Genomic DNA, 18,076 nt, shown 5'->3' on the forward strand with positions numbered 1-18,076 from the left:
TCGACAGCATGGAAAGGCCGCTCAGAACAGCAGCAGCAGAGGACAGGTCAGCGCAGGTCACAGACGGTTTCACGCTCAGACACTTGGCCTAGAACTTGAAGGCCCGCTACTCCAGCACGCTCGCCTCCAGGCCACCCACGCCCCCACCACCCGCACTGTGCCGTTATCTGCCTGACTGACATCTTGGTCAGCCAATGACCTTTGGGGCTGCCAAAGCGCCTGCCTCCGAGAGTTGGGCGGGGCGAGTAGTTGCAATGACAAACATTTAACCCAATAACGAGGAGATTTCACACGCTACGGCTGCAATAACCAACGAGAAGAAAGAATCCTTTCGAAAGGACGTGTCAGGCAACCAACGGCCGGTGGCGCTGCAGGGGTCCCGTGGCTTCCGTTCCAAGAGGGCGGGGCTGCGTCCCGAAACGGAAGGTGGTTGTCGTCGGTGCCCAAGCTGGTTTGAAACTAGGGGTCGGGCTCGGTCGTCGTCGTTGTTTGTCGCCGCATCCCCGCTTCCGGGGTAGGCCGTTCCTGCCCGCTCCCGCCCCTCCTCCCTTTGGACTCTTAGATCTCAGGCCCGGCTCCCCGCCCGACTCGCACCCCGCCCGTCGCAGCCCACTGTTGACCCGGCCCGTACTGCGGCGCCGCCGCCACCATGTCCCTGCACGGCAAACGGAAGGAGATCTACAAGTATGAAGCGCCCTGGACGGTCTACGCGATGAACTGGAGTGTGCGGCCCGATAAGCGCTTTCGCTTGGCGCTGGGCAGCTTCGTGGAGGAGTACAACAACAAGGTGGGCCGGGCAGGGCCTCGGAACCCAGCTGGCAGGGAGCGGGCCCTGGGAGCGCCCTTTCCGGGCCGGAGCCCAGGCCCCAGACCCTCCTGCGGATTCGCCTTAGGGCCATGGAGCGGTTCCAGTGTCTGGCCCTGTGCTGAAGGTTTCGTACTCGTTGTCTGTCTCATTTAATCCCGGCAGCATTCTTGTGTAGTCGGCAGTGTAGTGGGGAAACTGAGTCACGGTTTTGTGACTTGCCTGGGTCAGGCAGCTATTTCGTGGTGGAAACAGGTCTTAAAACCGGGTTTACGCCCCAAAGATACTCCATTTATTTCTCCCGTGCTCTCCACTCCTGCCGCATTTTTTCGTTGGTGGGCGGGGAAGGGAAGAGGGAGTGGTAGTTGTGAAGGAAAATGCAGATGCTTCTATTGGCGGTCGTGCACTCTTGGCCACACTAGATTTCTACTAAGACGATCTGTTGTACAAGGTTCCCCGCCCCCTACTCCCACCCCCCGGGTACTGATGGATCCTAGCCCTTCTGCCAGAATTACTGTTGCTCTTGCTTCCTGATAACCATTCTCTCTAAAGCAATCTCTTTGGAAATCTTGGCCTGTGGCATGATCCCGCCGTTGTTTCCTGAACACAGGATGACAGGGCCTTATCTCTTGGCTTGTTTCATGCTAGTACAGTTGTGTGACCTTTAGTAGTAGGTTTTGCTGGACATTCATCAATTTGAGAATCCTTTATAGAAGCACGGTGTCGTAGGGGAGCTTTTAAACTGGCATTGCAACATAAACTCATCTTTGAAAGTTGAGTAAGTCAGTTGGAAGACTTTTCTTTGCTTTCTTTCTTTTACTCAAAGTTGAATGATAGCGATCAGAGCAACTGAAAGCTGTGGCTAGTGATATTTAAAGCCACTACTGCTGTATGCCATGAACATCAGATTTAAGAAGAGTAAAACTGGCTGGGCGCGGTGGTTCACGCCTGTAATCCCAGCACTTTAGGAGGCCGAGGCGGGCGGATTACCTGAGCTCAGGAGTTTGCGACCAGGCTGGGTAACAAGGTGAAACCCTGTCTACTAAAATACGAAAAAAAAAAGAAGAAGAAGAAGAAGAAGAAAACTGTTCAGTGACAAGGCTCATGCAGAGGGAAAAAAGCCAGGTGGTCTAGGAGTGGGTCCTGTCTGGTTATTGACTAGCTGTGAGGTGTTGCACAGGCCTGTTTTATTATCTGTGACCCACAGTTTGCTGTAGGGAAGGGGTTCTGGTTTACATTGAGGGTCTTGTAAAAAAGAAATTTGAATATATTACAGTTTGTTTACAGTTTTTCAGGAGCACGTTTCTGTAGAGTAGGTCTTCTTTGGAGTCCTCTTTGAGAAGCTGATGAAAGTGATGGATTTTCATTGTCCAGACATTACACATACATGAACATATTTACAAACAAATCCAAGCAATATGCACTGATCTTTAAGTTCACCCATTTCCCGGGCGAGATAGAGCTGCATTTCCTTTCCTCTGATGCTTCTTTCTTCCTTATGGCCCATTGTGGACAGCTGAACTGGGAATGGGATTCAAGATTCTGATGTGGACACCGTGTTAGTAAAATTAAGACCACTAGAACTATTGTTTAAGGATACACGTGGAAAATAAAAAAGTATGTCTTTCAGAGAGCTTAAGTCTTTTCACACAAATTAATGTTTTTTTCTTGTAAGTTTTTCCAGCGTCACGGGGTTAACAATAGTTACTCGTATTCTCCAGAGAGGAGAAACTGAGCCACAGTTAGGCTGCTGGTAGAATCAAGGGAGTAGTCAAACTGCTGTTGCAGGAACTCTACCCCAGTTTGTCCTTTCTTTTAGCAACTCTCTGGAGCTTCCTCTTTGTTCCAGGCACATAGGTAGCATGGCTTAGCAGTGAAATGCAAACTAATAACCCCACTATCAACAGCGTAAGCAGTTAGCTATATCTTAACTCACATGATGTAGGCAATGTGCTGTCTTAAAATCATTTTTGTGCCTCCACCTATCAGTAGGTCAGGGTTCTTAAATTCTGTGTGCTATGATCATCTGATACCAATAGACCCCTTCTCATAGTTATGTTTTCAAATGCATAGAACACGTAGAATTACAAAAGAAACCACTTACGTTGCGCTACAGATATAAACATGTTTTTAGAAGTGGTGATGTAGTCATATGTACTTTTAATAAATTAACGTATTGATTTACACCATCCAGTGTAGTCATTAATGTAATTTTGAAGTGGTGACAAGGGTAAACAGTATTTCAAGATGCTTAACTGCACCGTGGTGGGAAAAAATATTTCTCTTGCTGGCAAAGTCACAGATACTCATGCCACTGTGAGCACCTGCCCCATTTGTAATTGAAGGAAATAAAAAAAATTTAGCTGGAGGTGAATGGAAATATGGGCGTGATTTTCCAATTCAAGTTCACAGACCCCAGGTTAAGAAACGCTGCGAGACAGGATTATGTCTAGTGGTTGGTGAGCAGCAAATCCTGCCTTAAAGCAGTGATTCTGAGGCTAAGTTTGTGAGAAGCCCTGCCAAAGAGGTGGTCGACTTCGTAATTTGGAGGAACTTTAGAATTATTGGTTGGAATTTTTAGACCATTGGTTCCTGCTTGCCATGGATAGTGGTCACCAGCAGAGGAAAAAGTAAATGGACACAGCAAATTAACCTTGATGAAAAAGGCTAGAAGTGGTCATCTTTTTAGTGTGGAGACATTCACTAAGAAAACATGGTTATAAATTTTAAAATTTGGTATTAACATACTCATGTTTTCCTAACGTAAAATTGTTCCTAGTTGATCCATAGAATTATGTCTATCAACAGTTTAAGAAATTGACTTCCAGGTGTTCCTTCGTGTGAATAAATTTGGGAATTATTGCAGAGTAAAGAAACAGATTCTATCAAATACACCTGAAATAAAAAGCCGCCTTATAGGGCTGGGCGTGGTGCCTCGCACCTGTAATCCTAGCACTTTGGGAGGCCGAGTTGGGAGAATCACTTCAGTCCAGGAGTTTGATACCAACCTGGGCAACATGGAGAAACCCTGACTGTACAAAAACATTAAAAAGTTAGCCAGGTATGGTGGCATCTGCCTGTACTCCCAGCTACTTGGGAAGGTGAGGTAGGAGGAAAGTTTGAACCCAGGAGGCAGAGGTTACAGTGAGCCAAGATCATGCCACTGCACTCCAGCCTGGGCGACAGAGCTAGACCCTGTCTCAAAAAACAGCATCGTTATTGGTTATTATGTTTCTACCTTCTTTTGTTGTGGTCTCTTGAGGATTGGTGTTGGAGCAACAGGTTCTCTAAATTTTAGTGTGTGAGAATCCCAAGGGAGCTGCACATTCCTGGGCTCCACCCTTGAAGTTAACAGACTTGGAGATAGGTGACAGACACACTAGTGGTTAAGGGGTCAGATGGCACTCTCAGAACATGGCCCTGGAGCTACCTTGGCATTTGCTGGCCAGAGGCAGGAATCTGATCTTTTTGTGTCTGCATGCTCCTAAACATTGGCTCTGCTCTTCCATCCAACTTCACCGATGAAAAAAGCTCTGTGATTAGCCTGGGTTATCTAAATCCTGCCACTTCCCAGTTTTCTGTTGCCTTGGGCAAGTTATCCTCTGTGTCTCAGTTTCCTCATCTGTAAAATTAGGGCAATAAATAATAACATCTACCTTGTTCAAAGATTAAATGAGTTAATATATGTAATGGACTTAGAAACTCCACCCGGGCCATATAGAGATGTTAGCTGTTATTTAATCATTATCATTACTGTACCTGTAATTGAAATATAACCAAAGAGAATTATATGACTGTTTAGTAAATTTAACTTTTGTATTTTTCAGAGAGGATTCAGGAATAAGAGGTCAGAAAGGTAGCTGAAAAGGTCATTATTTCATTCTCTGCCTTTTAAAGACTGGGGGAAAAATTCCTTGATCTCTTTCAACCCAACTCATTTTGTAGTCTAGCAGCTTCTTGTAGTCAGACTTCAGGTAGTGTAATTTTATAGTTTAAATTCATTTTCTCTTGTTCTACCGGGCTTACCTACAGTAAGTCAGATATAAGAATTTGGCATTTCTCCTGTGTTTTGACAATATATTTGGTCTTTAGGCCCGGGTGTTATTGCCCCTCTTTTATTGGGAAAAGCTGGGTAGCAGTTCCTGGGCTTCTGTTTCACTTAAGTGCATGTTTCAGGATTGGTTTTGAGTAAAGATGGCAGCGTGATTGGGATTTAGTTTGCCCCAGTATTTAACTGACTGACTGCTTGTGCTCTAAGATTTAGCATCCAGAGAGTTTTTTTGAGGTTCTGAGGACAGACTGTAGGTATATCTGATGCTTTTTGGAGAATCCTGGTAGTGAGTCTGGGTGGCATGACCACCTTGTGGGTGGCATGCTCACCTTGCCAGCCTGTGTTGATTCCTCTGAGGTTTTTAATACAATTACTTTGTATGTTTGGTGCATAATTATGTCGACTCTGGTATTTAATTTTTCACCTTGGTATTTGCAGTTCAGGATTGTCATTCATTTGCTCATTAATTCAGCTGGTGTGTATTGAACACATACTTGTGTGTTTTAGGCACAATGATGATACTGGGGAACCATCTGTGGCTTTGTTAGTAGGTGCGAGATTGGCAGGAGTAAACACAATGTGTTTTGGTACACATCAGTACTTTTAATAGATATTTAGAATGTTGCAGTGTTCCATGAGTCCCTGTCAAGACTGTCAGCAGGGGAATTTAAGACATAAAACTCTTCTGGTTTTAACTTCCTCCTTTTTCTAGACAGTGAGGGGACTCATTCCCTGTTGAGACCACTGGGTAAAAACGATAATGCTTTTTTAAAAGTGCCACTTTATTGCTTTTTGTCCTAATCTTGTTCACATAAACTTATTGGAGATGCTGTCACTTGAACAAGGAGTGAATCTATGCTCTGTAGGTAGCCTGGCTTGCCTAAGGTCTTGCTGCCAAAGCTGTCTAGTCAGCCTCTGAGCCACAAGGCAAACGTGTTGCTGTGCCAGAATTCATCTTAAAGTTTAATAAGGCAGGACCTTGGGTACCTGCAGGCACTGGTCCTTGGTAATCAGTCAGGAAGAGGCTTGAAGAGAAAGCAAGTAGAAAAGACCAAGAAAAGCTAGCATATATTCTCAGAATATTGTGTTAGCTGATTTTTGTTTTACTAACAATTGTGGGAAAATGTTGCAGTGACTGGAGTGTTATGTTGATTTGGATAACTTGGGAGCTTATTTTAAAAATTACCTTCACATACACACATTCACCTTCATCTTCTGCACTAGCACTGTGTGTATTAAAGTGGAATATGGCCGGGCGCAGTGGCTCATGCCTGTAATCCCTGCCCTTTGGAAGGTGGAGGTGGGCGGATCACCTGAGGTTGGGAGTTCAAGACCAGCCTGACCAACATGGAGAAACCCTGTCTCTACTAAAAATACAAAATTAGGCGGGCGTGGTGGCGCGTGCCTGTAATCCTAGCTACTTGGGAGGCTGAGGGAGGAGAATCATTTGAACCTGGGAGGTGGAGGTTGCCGTGAACCGAGATTGTGCCATTGCACTCCAGCCTGGGCAACAAGAGTGAAACTCCATCTCAAAAAAAATAAGTAAATAAAATAAAGTGGAATACACAGTTTCTTCCCTCAAGGAGCTTATACTAACAAGGTAGACATGGGACTTTCAAAAAAAAATATATATATAGTATAAATATATATATGGTGTATATATATGGTATAAATATATATATGGTGTATATATATGGTATAAATATATATGGTATATATAGTATATATATAATATAAATAATGTGTAATTTATGTTGTTATTCATGAAAGTAGTAAAAGTGAAGATGCGGTCATGCCTTCGAGGAGTATTTTATATTTGCTTACTAGGAGACATCATGCATAATAATATTCACAGTTCAAAAATGAGTAAAAATGATCCGCTTCACAGCCTTTTCAGGAGGATTTGTATCATATTGGAGTAAAGGGTTGCAAAACAATGGTGCAGAAGGGCAGTGGAGGTAGGAGACAGAAGAGGTTTAGCAAGGGTCAGGGAAGATTGTGGAGAAAAAAGTAGAGAGAAAAAGACCTAAATGTCAACAGTAGGATGATGAGAGTCAGATACAATTCTTCTTATCCGTCCGTAATATATAAGGAAGGACAGCAGTATAATGAAGAGCAAACAAGAAGATGTTGAGAAATACTTGTGGCTGCAGATTCCAAACTGAGAAGAGTGCAATTCTCCAAAATAGGATTTTGATGGGCAGAGTCACTCCTTTGTTTGAGACAGAAGAGGGTACACAGGCTGGCATCAGGAGCTTCCCCAAGCCCCATAGGAGATGTTGGGTAAGAGGGGGGCTAAGCTCTAAAAGGAGACATATAGATGTGTCATCTTCTCTAGAACTGTTAGATGAGGGCTATTGGAGGAGACATTGAGTTGTGAGCAGCTTGGTGGCACCTGACTTCACTGGCTGAGGAGATGCAAAGGCTTCCTGTGTTTCTACTAACTTGAAACATAGTCCTCCTTGAGATCATCTAGGAAGAACTTCCCTCATTAAGCCAAGGTGGGAGGATCACTTGAGGCCAGGAATTTGAGACCAGCCTGAAAAACATAGCAAGACTCTGTCTCTACAAAAATACACAAAAATTGGCCAGGTGCAGTGGCTCATGCCTGTAATCCCAGCACTTTAGGAGGCCAAGGTGGGCAGATCACTTGAGGTCAGGAGTTCAAGACCAGCCTGGCCAATGTGGTGAAACCGTGTCTCTAGTAAAAATACAAAAATTAGCTGGGCTTGGTGGTGGGCACCTGTAATCCCAGCTACTCGGGAGGCTGAGGCAGGAGAATAGTTTGAACCTGGAAGGCAGAGGTTGCAGCGAGTGAAGATTGTGCCACTGCACTCCAGCCTGGGTGACAGAGCAAGACTCTGTTTCAAAAAGAAAAAACAAATTAGGGCTGGGCGTAGTGACTCATGCCTGTAGTCCCAGCACTTTGGGAGGCTGTGGCTGGCAGATCATGAGGTCAGGAGTTTGAGACCAGCCTGACCAACATGGTGAAACCCCATCTCTACTAAAAATACAAAAATTAGCCAGGTTTGGTGATGTGCACCTGTAATCCCAGCTACTTGGAAGGCTGAGGCAGGAGAATCACTTGAACCTTGGAGGCGGAGGTTGTGGTGAGCTGAGATTGCACCACTGCACCAGCCTGGGTGACAGCGAAACTCTATCTCAAAAGAAAAAACAGATGAACCAGGTGTGGTGGCGTGCACCTGTAGTCCCAGCTACTGAGGAGGCTGAGATGGAAGGATCACTTGAGCCCAGGAGGTCAAGGCTGCAGTGAGCCAAGATCTTGCCACTGCACTCCGGCTGAGATGACAGAGTGAGACCCCCATTTCAAAACCAAAAAAAAAAAAAAAAAAAAAGAAAGAAACAAAATAAATGGAATCAGCACAGTAGCTACTGAAAGATACTATAAGAAAGGATGGGGGCAAAATGGAAAATAAGTGGCAGGTAAAGTACCCATACTAAAAAGCTGTTTTTCGCTTAGTTGAAAAATAATGGCCAGTCTTACCACTGTGAATTCAAAGAACTTAAGAAAATACAGAACTTCAAGCAGAGATGTAGAGGATTGGGTAAAATAAGGCATGGTGAAGAGAAAAATGTAACATCAGCTGGCAGAGCACACAGGAAAGTAGTGGAAGAGAAAACTAAACTTATCACAGAATTAAAAGCCACATTTGAAGCAGAATAAAGGCGGGGCACAGTGGTTCACTCCTGTAATCCAAGCTGCTTGGGACATTGAGGCAGGAGACTCGCTTGAACCCAGAAAGAAGAGGTTGCAGTGAGCCAAGATTGTGCCACTGCACTCCAGCCTGGGCAATGAAGTGAGACTGTCTCAAAAAAAAGAAAGAAAGAAACAGAATAAAGATGAACACACAGTGCTGAAAACAGTAAAGGATAGGGAGGACAGATTGAAAAATGAAATCAGAGAAAATAATTAGAACATAATAGATGCAGAAAGTAAAAGAGATCTGACTTAAGTATAATTGGTGTCCCTGAAGACGAGGACCAAAGAAATGAAACAAACTCAAATATATGGTTAAAGAACGTAGAAATAAAGATTTGAAGTGATAAGTTCAAATTCTATCTCAAGAAAAAGTGGCGCCAAACAGTTGGCACTGAAATATTTCCTAGGAAAATTTCTTTTTTAAAAAATTTATCTTATTTTTCATGTGTTTTGTTTTGTTTTGAGACAGTGTCTCACTCTGTTGCCCAGGCTGGGTGCAGAGGCATGATCCCAGCTCACTGCACTCTTGACCTCCTAGGCTTAATGGATTGTCCCACCTCTGCCTCCCGAGTAGCTGGGACTACAGTTGCACACTACCACGCCCAGCTAATTTTTGTATTTCTTGTAGAGGCAGGGTTTTGCCGTGTTGCCCAGGTGGGTCTCAAACTGTGGGCTCAAGCGATCCACTGACCTCAGCCTCCCAAAGGGCTGGGACTGCAGGCCTGGCACAGAGCCTGGCATCCCTAGAAACATTTCTGTGTTTTAATGATGAAGAAGGAATTATTTGGACATTCAGGCAAAATGATCAAGTCTTCTTTAAGAGGGGGTAAAGAAATTAGGCTACCTACATTTGATGACAGAAGGCCATGGAGCAATGTCTAGGAATGTACAAGTACTGTAGATTGTGCTGCTATAAATACTTGGGGATATACTTAGGCATATGTGAGGTTTATATGGAAATAATAATGCTGGGGAACACAAAACAATACTTGAAAAATGGGGGCCGGGCGCGGTGGCTCAAGCCTGTAATCCCAGCACTTTGGGAGGCCGAGACGGGCAGATCACGAGGTCAGGAGATCGAGACCATCCTGGCTAACACGGTGAAACCCCGTCTCTACTAAAAAATACAAAAAACTAGCCGGGCGAGGTGGCGGGCGCCTGTAGCCCCAGCTACTTGGGAGGCTGAGGCAGGAGAATGGCGTAAACCCGGGAGGCGGAGCTTGCCGTGAGCTGAGATCCAGCCACTGCACTCCAGCCTGGGCGACAGAGCGAGACTCCGTCTCGGAAAAAAAAAAAAAAAAAAAAACAAAGAAAAATGGGAAGGTATTCCCTTTTCTTGTATAGTAAAGCTTGGTGTCCTAAAGATGTCAGTGTTCCTAAACTTAAGGTGATCCCTCTTTAAAACACCATAGTTGTTTTTTCTAGAGACAGTGTCTCGCTCTGTTGCCCAGGCTAGAGTGCAGTGGTATGAGTATAGCTCACTGCAACCTCAAACTCCTGGGCTTAATCAATAGGTATCTCACTATGTTGCTCAGACTGGTCTTGAGCTCCTGGCCTCAAACAGTCCTCCTGCCTGCCCCACCCAGAGTGCTGGGGTTACAGGCGTAGGTGACCATACCTGGCCAAAAATACTCCAGATTTTTAATAATGGTTTTTTAGAACCAGGCAAACTAATTGTTTCTACAGACAAATGTTACAAACATGCACACATCGTCAGAAAACTTCTGAAAAGGTGGACTAGTGATGGAGAGGGGGAGCCACCCACCAGATATTAAAACATAATGCAAAGATATAATAAAAAGATCATTTGATACTGTAAGAACTGATGCATAAACAGTGTCCAGAAATGAACTCAGAATACAAAAAGAAATGTAGTCTGCTAAAAGTGATATGAAATGAAGAAAAAATATTTCTAAGGCCAGGTGCAGTGGGTCACGCCTGTAATTCCAGCACTTTGGGAGGCTGAGGCAGGCGAATCACAAGGTCAGGAGTTCGAGACCAGCCTGGCCAACATAGTGAAGCCCCGTATCTACTAAAAATACAAAAAATTAGCCGGGCATATTGGTAGGTGCATGTAATCCCAGCTACTCAGGAGGCTGAGGCAGGAGAATTGCTTGAACCCAGGAGGCGGAGCTTGCAGTGAACCGAGATCGTGCCACGCCACTGCATTCCAGCCCAGGTGACAGTGCGAGACTCCATATATATATATACACAAATATATATATACACACACAAATATATATATATACACACATATATATATATATATATTTTAATAATGAGTATTTAAACCAGAACAAAAAATTGGATCTCTACCTTAAACCTTGTACCGGCTGGGTGCAGTGGCTCACGCCTATAATCCCAGCACTTTGGGAGGCCAAGGCGGGTGGATCACCTGAGGTCAGGAGTTTGAGACCAGTCTGGCCAGCATGGTGAAACCCTGTCTCTACTAAAAATACAAAAATTAGCCGGGCGTGATGGCAGGTGCCTGTAATCCCAGCTACTTGGGAAGCTGAGGTAGGAGAATCGCTTGAACCTGGGAGGCGGAGGTTGCAGTGAGCCAAGATGGCACTATTGCACTCCAGCTTGGGCAACAGAGTGGGACTCCATCTAAAAAACAAACAAACAAACAAAGCCTTGTACCAGAATTCCAGATAAATAAGAAGATGTAAACATTCAACTGTAAAACATGGGAGAATCTTGGTGTGAGAAACCCATAAAAGTAGAAGTAAACTATATACAAATAAAATCTCTGTAACAAAACCAACCCAGGAAAGGCAAAAGATAAGTGACAAACCGAAAAAATACATGTAACATTCCAGACAAAGAACAAATCCTTTAATATAAAGATCTGCATATAAAGATCTGCAAATCACCAGAAGACCAGTCACCCACTAGAAAAAGGGAAACAGATATGAACAGTTTCCAGAAAGGATATGTAAATGATTCTTGAACATATGAAGAATTGAACCTCGTAAGGAAAAAAAAAATAGTGGAGTTTCAGTTAGATTAGGAAAAATTAAAAACCTTAGTAATCTACTGTGTGTGTGTGTATATACATATGTGTAGCTTTCCTGTGCAGTTGCTATCAAAATTTAAATTGGCATTATTTTCCACCTGGTAGTTCTGCTAGTGGTAATTCATCCTACAGCTATACTCACGTGGTTGAAATGACTAAAGTGCAAGGATATTCATTTTGGCATTATTTGTAAGAGAAAAATATGAAAATATTATTAGGGAAATTGTTGAATAAATTATGCTACCTCTATGCAGCTGTTAAAAGAATGAGCTAAGTTTTCTTTTTCTTTTTTTTTTTTTTTTGAGACAGAGTCTTGCTCTGTCGCCCAGGCTGGAGTGCAGTGGCCGGATCTCAGCTCACTGCAAGCTCCGCCTCCCGGGTTCACGCCATTCTCCTGCCTCAGCCTCCCGAGCAGCTGGGACCACAAGCGCCCGCCACCTCGCCCGGCTAGTTTTTTTTTTTTAGTAGAGACGGAGTTTCACTGTGTAGCCAGGATGGTCTCGATCTCCTGACCTCGTGATCCGTCCGTCTCGGCCTCCCAAAGTGCTGGGATTACAGGCTTGAGCCACCGCGCCTGGCCAAGAATGAGCTAAGTTTTCATGTACTGATATGGAACATTTTAAAATAAATATTCAGTGGAAAAAATATATAGAAGAGTAAACTAACACCTGTGTTTTAAAAAAGGCGTATGCATATATGTATGTACACTCATACATGGTTGTGTGTGGAAGGGATACACAAGAAATTGATAACATTGATTTCTCCAGGGAAAGGAACTGGGATGTAGTGGCCCTAATTTGTACTATAATTGCTTTTGTGCCTTTCAGAATTTGGGCCTTGTGTATGTATTACCTAGTAAAAAAGTTAGTAAAAAAAAAAAAAGCTAACATTAATAAAAATTAAATCTTAGTAGAACTTCAGAAAGGAATAAACAGAAAGGAATGAATGAAGAAGCACTAGGCATATAGTAACAAGAAGCAGTTCTTTTTATAAAGAAGAAGGCATGATAACATTAACATCAGATAAAATTCAAGGCAAAAATATTGAAACAAAAGGAAATATTTTACATGTTAAACATACGGGCTGGGCGTGATGGCTCACGCCTGTAATCCCAGCTGCAGGCCAGGTGCAGTGGCTCACGCCTGTAATGCCAGCACTTTGAGAGGCCGAGGCAGTCAGATCACTTGAGGTCAGGAGTTCAAGACCAGCCTGGCCAACATGGTGAAGCCCCGTCTCTACTAAAAATACAAAAATTAGCCAGGTGTGATGGCGGGTACCTGTAATCCCAGCTACTCGGGAGGCTGAGGCAGGAGAATCACTTGAACCCAGGAAGTGGAGGTTGCAGTGAGCTAAGAGTGCACACCACTACACTCCAGTCTGAGTGACAGAGTGAGTCTCCATCTAAAAAAAAAAAAAAAGAAGAAGAAAAAACAATAAGAAAATTGATATATTGTGTAAAGGAAGCAAGTTGCAAAATAGTATAATATAATTACGTAAAGAAAAATTGTTTATCTGTAAATCTGTAGGCAAGATCTGGAAGTAGTTATCAAACCAAACGGCAATTACTGGTATAGAAGGATGGGGTGGCATTGAAAGAGGGACTTGCACTTTTTTTTTTTTTTTTTGAGACGGAGTCTTGCTCTGTCGCCCAGGCTGGAGTGCAGTGGCCGGATCTCAGCTCACTGCAGGCTCCGCCTCCCTCCCGGGTTTACGCCATTCTCCTGCCTCAGCCTCCGGAGTAGCTGGGACCACAGGCGCCCGCCACCTAGCCCGGCTAGTTTTTTGTATTTTTTAGTAGAGACGGAGTTTCACCGTGTTAGCCAGGATGGTCTCAATCTCCTGACCTCGTGATCCGTCCGTCTCGGCCTCCCAAAGTGCTGGGATTGCAGGCTTGAGCCACCGCGCCCAGCCGGGACTTGCACTTTTAATTCACTATACTTGGTATCTTAATTATTTACAGTTAGTATAAATTACTTCTGTAATGCTTAAAAATACTTAAAAACTATAAAGAACCAGGGGAAAAAGAAAATGAATGGTTATCTTTATGTGGTGGGATTTTAATTTTAATTTTTTGTGTGTGGGGGGGCAGTATTATAATGAAAAAGTTTTAATTTCCTAATTGGGGAAAATCATTTTTAAAAATTACATCAGAACTTGAATTTCATGAACCTTTTCTGAACAATGAGGATGGCTTTTTTCTTGAATCAAATTGAAAATTTAAGTCATTACCTCTTCTGAAAGCATTGAGAAGGTCAATGAAAGATTGAATCTCAGCTGTTTCCTGGCTTCTGTCCTAGGTTAGGTACTGTTGTGTGGAGATTGTCAAACTTAGCTGAAATCATATCACCAGGGGTGATGAATTCCTAAGAATAGAGTGTCCTGGGCCTCACTTGACACTTACTGAATTGGAATCTTAGGCTGGAGTTGAAGGCCTAGGAATGTAAACCTCTTCAGGCAAGTCTGATAGCTAAGTTGGAAAACCATTGCTGTAGGCAGTACAAGCAGAAGTGAGACACAGGCCTATATTTAAGGCATTTACTAAGTGAAATAGCGTAAGACAGTAATGTCAGTGCTTTCATGAGGCACTGTGGGATTCGTCACCAAACAGATGGTAGAGATAAGCACTGAAAGAAATAGCACTGGACCAGGAAGACTGTAAATGCCTTATGAAGGAGGTGAGATGTCATAATATTCAAAGCTCATATATTGAGTAAGACAGTTCTACATAGAGCTGTTATGTACAACTCGAGGTAGGTACTGTGAACATCCTCACTTTACAGATCGTGGAACAAGATTAGCAGAGTTAAGTAACATATCCAAAGTGTTACAGCTAGCAGGTGGTAAGTAGGGAGCCCTAGAAGCCCGATTAAGTGCTGTACTAACATTGGGCAGGATTTGGGTCAGTGGAAAGGAGGTATGAGGATTTTACAGGTATAGAGGGGAGTGTAAGGAAAGGGATGGGAAACAGTGACTAGATAAATGAAGGTGGAATGTAAGGTAAGTTAGGGCTGGGTGGTAGAAAGCCTTGTTAGGCTAAGAGAATCCTAAGTGGCAAATGCTCACAAGATTGGATATTTGAACCTTGGGAGGACATCTCTGATGACTTGAAAGGCATTTTCTCTTCCAGTTGAACTTCACAGTGTTATCTGCAAGGTTAGAGAGGGATTTGGGGTGCTCCCTGGTGTATCCACAGCTCTTAAAACAGTGCCTGACTCCTAGGAGCTGTCCGCTAAATACTTCTTGAATGAATATATAAATGAAATATCTGGCTCACAATCTACATCAGAGGTTTATTCTTTCTTTCTTCCTTTTTTGAGACAAAAAAAAAAAAGCTCTGTCACCCAGGCTGCAGTGTGGTGGCGTGATCTCAGTTCACTGCAACCTCTACCTCCTAGGCTCAAACCATCCTTCCATCTCAGCTTCCCAATTAGCTGGAACTACAGGCATGCACTCCCACACCCGGCGAATTTTTGTATTTTTTGTAGGGACGAGGTTCCACCATGTTGCTCAGACTGGTCTCAAACTCCCCGCCTTGGCCTCCCAAAGTGCTGGGACTACGGGTGTGAGCCACCATACCCAGCTTCAGAGGTTTTATTCTTTATTCTGCCTGATGAGCCTGAGAATTTAGCCTTTCATGTTATTGTCGTCGTCATTGTTGTTGTGTGGGTACATAATAGGTGTGTCTATTTTGGTATAGACATGCAATACGTAATAATCACAACTTGGAAAATTGGGTGTCCATTGCCGCAAGCATTTATCCTTTGTAAAAATACCGAACACTTTACAAATTTCCGTGTCATCCTTGTGCAGGGGCCATGCTAACCACTGTATAGTTCCAATTGGAGTATGTGTGCTGCTGAAGCAAGCACTCTCATCTGGGTTTTTTTTCCCTTTCTCCTCCACAAAGGCTGATACCAAAAATTCCATGTTTCATCTAGAATCTTCCTTCTTTATGTAATATTTTCTGGCCGGGCGTGGTGGCTTATGCCTGTAATCCCAGCACTTTGGGAGGCCAAGGCGGGTGGATCGCCTGAGATCAGGACTTTGAGAGCAGCATGACTGACATGGTGAAACCCCATCTTTACTAAAAATACAAAAAAAATTAGCTGGGCACACTGGCATCTGTGTGTAATCCCAGCTACTTGGGCGGCTGAGGCAGGAGAATCGCTTGAACCTAGGAGGCTGAGGTAGCAGTGAACCAAGATCATGCCATTGCACTCCAGCCTGGGTGACAAGAGTGAAAATCCGTATCAAAAAAAAAAAAAAAAAAAAAAAAAATTCTACAAAGGTCAGAAGGCCAACTTTTTAGTTCCATGTAAAAACTGTTCATTTGGTCACAGTCCCTCTCGTGGCCATTCCTGGTTATCCCTTGCCATTCTCACTATCAGTCACCATAGACCCTTAATTTTTCCCCTGTTCCCCTCTGAGCTCCCTGCCTCCAGCCACCTGCTTGATCCAGTCTGTCCTGCTCAGCACTACCAGATGTGTGGTCCTCAGAGGCCTTGTAATCATACCACTGTCTTCTCAGACACCTTCATCGGGAGAAGGCCATGGTTGCTTTTGGGGCCTTCCAGCCTCCCTTAGCACACCTTCCCAGCCGCATCTCCACTGCACTCCCACGTGGCTCTCTCAAACAGGCCCGCTTGCTGCTACCAAATGGGTCATTTAGTTTGCCACCTTTGTATGCATGACCCTTCTGTTCCAGCTACCTGGGTTGCCCTTCCCTTTCCTATTTGCCTACCCAGATCCTTCCTGTTCTCCTTTGAAGACTCTGCTCAGATGCTAACTCCTCTTTTCCTCAGGTGCCCTGTTTGAATCATTGCTCTTTCCTCTCAGTTGTTATCTATTATTATCTGTGTCATAAATAAGCCAATCATGTATTACCTTGTGACATTACTTGCATTACTATCTTAAGTGTTTTAGGACACTGGGTTTTGTCTCCTTTTATGTCTTTATACATTATCTTCCTTAATAGTTATATGATTGTTGAAAGTATGTGGGTGCTCTATAAAATGAATATTTAGACTTAGTCATATGGATTTTTAAGAGTTACAGATGGATGAAAAGATCTATGAATATACATAGAAAAATCCTTAGGAATCTACAAAAAAGCTACTAAAACTAACAACTAATGTAGCAAAGTTATAGAAGCCAAGATTAATGTATAAAAATCAATTGTATTTCTATATACAGTAGCAATGAACAATTGGAAATGGAATTTGAAACAGTTTCATGGTCAAGAGCAGTAGCTCATATGTGTAAGCCCAGCATACTGGGAGGCCAAAGTGGGTGGATTACTTGAGCCCAGGAGTTCAAGACCAGCCTGGGCAACACGGCAAAACCCTGTCTCTACAAAAAATACAAAAGTTAGCTGGGTATGGTGGCTTGTACCTGTAGTCCCAGCTACTTGGGAGGCTGAGGTAGGAGGATCACTTGAGCCTGGGAGGCCAAGGCTGTAGTAAGCTGTGATCGAGCCACTACACTCCATCCTGGGTGACAGCTAATTTTTTAGTATTTTTAGTAAGATGTAAGTTCTCCCCAAACTGATCGATAAATAGAATCCCAATTAGAATCTCAGCAGGCTTTTTGTAAAATTCGACAAGCTGGTTGTAAAATGTACATGGAAAAGCAAAAGTAGAGAATAGCAAAACAATTTTGAAAAAGAACAGCAAAGTTGGAGAACTCACTATCTGATTTTAGAACTTACTAGAAAGCTACTATAATCAAGACATTTTGCCTACTAGCAAACAGATAGGCAAATAGATCATGGAACAGAATAGAGTCCAGAAATAGATGAACAAATACATAGTCAACTGATTTTCAATAAAGGGTTCAAGGTAATTCAAAGGAGAAAGAATTCTCAACCGGTGATGCTGGAACAGGCAGACATATGTAAAAAAGCAAACCTTGTTCAGGAGTGGTAGCTCACGCCTGCAATCCTAGCACTTTGGGAGGCCGAGGCAGGTGGATCATCTGAGGTCAACAGTTCGAGACTAGACTGGCCAAAATGGTGAAACCCCTTCTCTACTAAAAATACTAAAAAATTAGCCGGGCGTAGTGGCACACACCTGTAGTCCCAGCTACTTAGGAAGCAGAGAGGTAGGAGAATTGCTTGAATACAGGAGGTGGAGGTTGCCGTGGGCCAAGATTGTGCCATTGCACTCCAGCCTGGGCGACAAGAGTGAAACTCCATCTCAAAAAGAAAAACAACAAAAAGTAAACCTTGATTCATATCTTGTACCATATAAAAATTTAACTTGAAATGACTCAGAGACCGAAATATGAAGCCTAAAACTAGAAAACTTTTAGAAGACAACATAGGAAAAAATATTTGGGACCTGGGATTAAGCAAAGATTTCTTAACTAGGACATACAAAATTGGCTGGGCACGGTGGCTCACTCCTGTAATCCCAGCACTTTGGGAGGCCAAGCCAGGAGGATCACTTCAGCCCGGAAGTTCGAGACCAGCCTAGGCAACAT

At 43.5% G+C, this 18,076-nt stretch overlaps 1 protein-coding gene and 1 non-coding gene across 3 annotated transcripts in view; one reads left to right on the forward strand and one right to left on the reverse strand.

The window, feature by feature from the left end:
* The first annotated feature begins 390 nt into the window (after positions 1-390).
* DCAF7 (DDB1 and CUL4 associated factor 7) overlaps positions 391-18,076 on the forward strand; it is a 36,742-nt gene continuing 19,056 nt past the window's right edge. For both annotated transcript variants that reach the window (XR_002726719.1, XM_023194017.1), the window contains exon 1: positions 391-787. Coding sequence is in view for 1 of the 2 variants with exons in the window: in XM_023194017.1 (XP_023049785.1) it covers positions 650-787 (138 nt within the window). In the remaining variant the exon portion in view is untranslated. The remainder of the gene's footprint in view (positions 788-18,076) is intronic.
* LOC111527617 lies at positions 15,362-15,465 on the reverse strand. The gene has a single exon (XR_002726721.1). It is a non-coding gene; the product is annotated as a U6 spliceosomal RNA (small nuclear RNA).

Source organism: Piliocolobus tephrosceles, chromosome 16 (genome assembly GCF_002776525.5).
Source record: "Piliocolobus tephrosceles isolate RC106 chromosome 16, ASM277652v3, whole genome shotgun sequence".
In the NCBI taxonomy this organism is placed as follows: domain Eukaryota; kingdom Metazoa; phylum Chordata; class Mammalia; order Primates; family Cercopithecidae; genus Piliocolobus; species Piliocolobus tephrosceles.